Source organism: Octopus bimaculoides, chromosome 5 (assembly GCF_001194135.2).
Source record: "Octopus bimaculoides isolate UCB-OBI-ISO-001 chromosome 5, ASM119413v2, whole genome shotgun sequence".
NCBI lineage: Eukaryota > Metazoa > Mollusca > Cephalopoda > Octopoda > Octopodidae > Octopus > Octopus bimaculoides.
Window position 1 is genome coordinate 104503478 of NC_068985.1, and position 3331 is coordinate 104506808.

The 3331-nt window shown below is 37.5% G+C and overlaps 1 protein-coding gene across 1 annotated transcript; it reads left to right on the forward strand.

Annotated features, from left to right (window-relative positions):
- The first annotated feature begins 260 nt into the window (after positions 1-260).
- Positions 261-3325, forward strand: LOC106879730 (heart- and neural crest derivatives-expressed protein 1). Its single transcript, XM_014929412.2, has one exon. It carries the CDS (start codon positions 1177-1179, stop codon positions 1648-1650), a length of 474 nt encoding a protein of 157 aa, XP_014784898.1. The 5' UTR covers positions 261-1176; the 3' UTR covers positions 1651-3325.
- The last annotated feature ends 6 nt before the right edge of the window (positions 3326-3331 follow it).

Sequence of the window (3331 nt, forward strand, 5' to 3'; positions counted from 1 at the left end):
TTCTCAAGTGGCGCTGGTCTCAATTGCCGTTTGGTAATTTCGATATATTCTCTAAAGGCGGAGATAATTTTAATAAATAAAGAATTTATGTCGTATAGTACTTGGAATATCTGTATTTTGTCTGTTGTTCAAATACATGTAACTAACCACCTTCAGTTATTTCTCTCAGCTCGTTTTTGGTTAAATTATTTTTTTTAAATAATTGCCGTCTTTCTTTTTATTCATTTATCTTTTTATTTTTTCATTTCTTTCAGCTTAATCGCATTCGTCCCCAGAGCCATGGAAAGGCGTTAACTCAAGAAGATTGCAAAAGAACAGCATTTGGATTTTATTACAAATCAACACCAAAGTACAACACTGAACATAAACATCTCAGATGTCAATAATTAGGTGAAACACATTTCATCGGGGAAAAAAAGTACATATATTAAAAATAAATATATAACAAAAAAGGTAAATTGAAAAGAGCATTGAAGAAGGCCAAATTCTGTATAATCGAGAAAACGGTAAAAGAACATTGGAATATTGGGAAATTTAGTCTTTTGACTGTATTTGGTCTTCTATATTGTTTGTGTATCGCGAATATAACAGACCCCGCTCTGACTTGTCATTCTTCGGATTTAATCTCTGCAGTGATCGATCAAGCGATCAGATTAAGATAAGATAGCCGATTGTATTAAATCTATGATGAACAGTCAGAAATTTAAGATGAACTGGTGAAGTATTTACATCTCAAAAATTGCAAAGACACCGACAATAACAGCAACAACAGCTACAACAACATAAATCATAACAAGATCATCAGTAATAGTAGAGATACGAAGATAACAAGAACCACGAAAAGCAAAAGGGAAAGGCAAAAAAAGGGACATCTATTAAAACACAAGAATAACACCTTCGATTTCATCACCATCAGCAGCAGCAGCAGTGCAGCAGCAGCGCAGCAGCATTTTCCATCATCAGCAACAGCAACGACAACAACATAATTTGATCGCTGTCGATTACAACGACGAACAAGAAAAAATATTACAAGAAAAATAACGAACAATTATAAGAACAAAAACAACTACTGGATTGCTTCTTTTCTCCTACATAATAAGAAGGGGAGAGAAAGAAAAACGATATTGGACGCGAGGGTGTATGAAAGGAGTGATACAACACAGAAATTAGTTAAATATGCACAGCGTGTCACTTGCAATCATGGCTAAGCTTCCATTCCCGTCTATTGAGAAGAGTAACAGCTACGACGGGCGGAGGCAGCACCAACACTACCACCATCCACACAGTATCACTGTAGACGACAAACAAGACATGATGGGTCTGCAACAGATACACGAGAACTGCGATTCGTTCATGAAAACAACGGTGCCAAGCAAAGCGCCAAGCCGCGCTAGCAACCGCAATGCAAACCAAGAAAACATGATCTTGTCGAGAGAAGAACGCCGCCGCAAGAGACGGGCAACACAAAAATACCGTACGGCTCATGCTACCCGGGAACGAATACGAGTGGAAGCTTTCAATGTGGCTTTTGCCGAGCTCCGCAAGTTACTACCCACACTGCCACCGGATAAAAAACTTTCCAAAATTGAAATACTCCGGTTAGCTATTTGTTATATATCGTATTTGAATCACGTCTTAGAACTGAGTTGAAGAACACGTGTTCAATGCAACAGTTTGGTCGTTGTAAAAGGTTCGTGGTTGTGGTACCGCTGAATTCTGACAGAACCTGACGGAATACTTTTCCTTTCTAAAACCAAAAATAAACAGGAATGTATTTAAACATCCTGGATGCAACATCGCAAAGGTTTCATTCCAGATGCTCTCTGTCACTCATGTTTTTATGGAACAAAAATTAGCAAAAGATTTTTTTTATGTTATCAATTTTAAACACATTTTTTTAAAGTTTACATTCTCGCCATTTTGTATACGAAACCGAAACTACTGATTTGTTCCGTCTTAATTGCCAATCACAGTATTAACAATCAAAGCCCGTGTGGTCAATACTGAAATCACTTTGCTCCATTGATCGATAACATTATCTTTCTATGATATTATTCAGTACTTTACACTTTTGGACATTCATGATGCGATTGGATGATAAGAAAATAATCATTACTTTCTGTACGGCTCTAAAACAGAGACGGCATAAACATTACAAAATATTACTGCAACTAATGAATACATACAGACTCTCCCACAGTATTACAATAAACAGAGTGAACTTCGTCACCTTTGCAAGTGCTATCCGTCAACGACTGATTTCAAGTCGTATAAAGTTATGACGTGGGAGGAGAGTAAATGAACTAGTTACTACTGCAAACTGAACAAGAGCTGCAGAGTCCATTTCCCAAAACCGTGGCGCTCATCACTGCATATTCAAATATATAAGTAGGTCGCTCTCTCCACCACACATGCAAAAATAAGAGAAATAAAGAAACTTGTGGGATATCCACATAGGTTAGGGTTAGAACAACTTGGAAAATTGGCTTGCAGTCAACACCGCCAAATGGCCACAATCCGCTGCATTTAAATAAAGTGTTGAAATGTAAGGAAGAGGAAGAAATAGTCTGCTCACAGCTTACTCAATCTCTCTCCCACAACGCAACAACCCTGCTTTTATGCTATGACCAGCCAGTTTAGAAGTCTGCTGGACCATTCGTGACAGATGCATCCGTATGTGGGCTTTCGTAATCGCAAAATGGGCAGATACTTGAAGGACAGTTTCATCGCCCTTATCTGAGGAAGAAAGAAATTTTTCAGTATATGACATAATTTTTCGACCCCGGAGGAATAAAAGGCAAAATCGATTTTTACAGGATTTGACATCTCATATAAAGGATGTAACTAAATAATTCAAGCCGTGCACTCCATGATTCAATAATAATAATAATAATAATAATAATAATAATCTTTTCTACTCTCAGCGCAAGGCCCTAAATTTTGGGGGAAGGGATCACTCGATTGGATCGAATCCAGTACGCAACTGGTACTTAACTTATTGACCCCGAAAGGATGAAAGGCAAAGTCGACCTCGGAACATAAAGACAGACGAAACACCGCTAAGCATTTTGCTCGGCTTACTAACGATTCTGCCAGCTCGCCGCCTTAATAATAATAATAATAATAATAATAATAATAATAATAATAATAATAATAATAATCTTTTCTACTATAGGAACAAGGCCTGAAATTTTACGGGAGTGGGATAGTCGATTACATCAATCTCAGTGCTGAACTGGTACTTATTCATCGACCTTCAAAGGACGAACAGCTAAGTCTACATCGGCGGAATTTGAACTCAAAATACCCTCACAAAAAGCAAAAGGACTAA

Excerpts from the sequence above, each read along its gene's own strand:
- LOC106879730 (XM_014929412.2), top strand. The coding sequence starts at position 1,177 with ATGCACAGCGTGTCACTTGCAATCATGGCTAAGCTTCCATTCCCGTCT.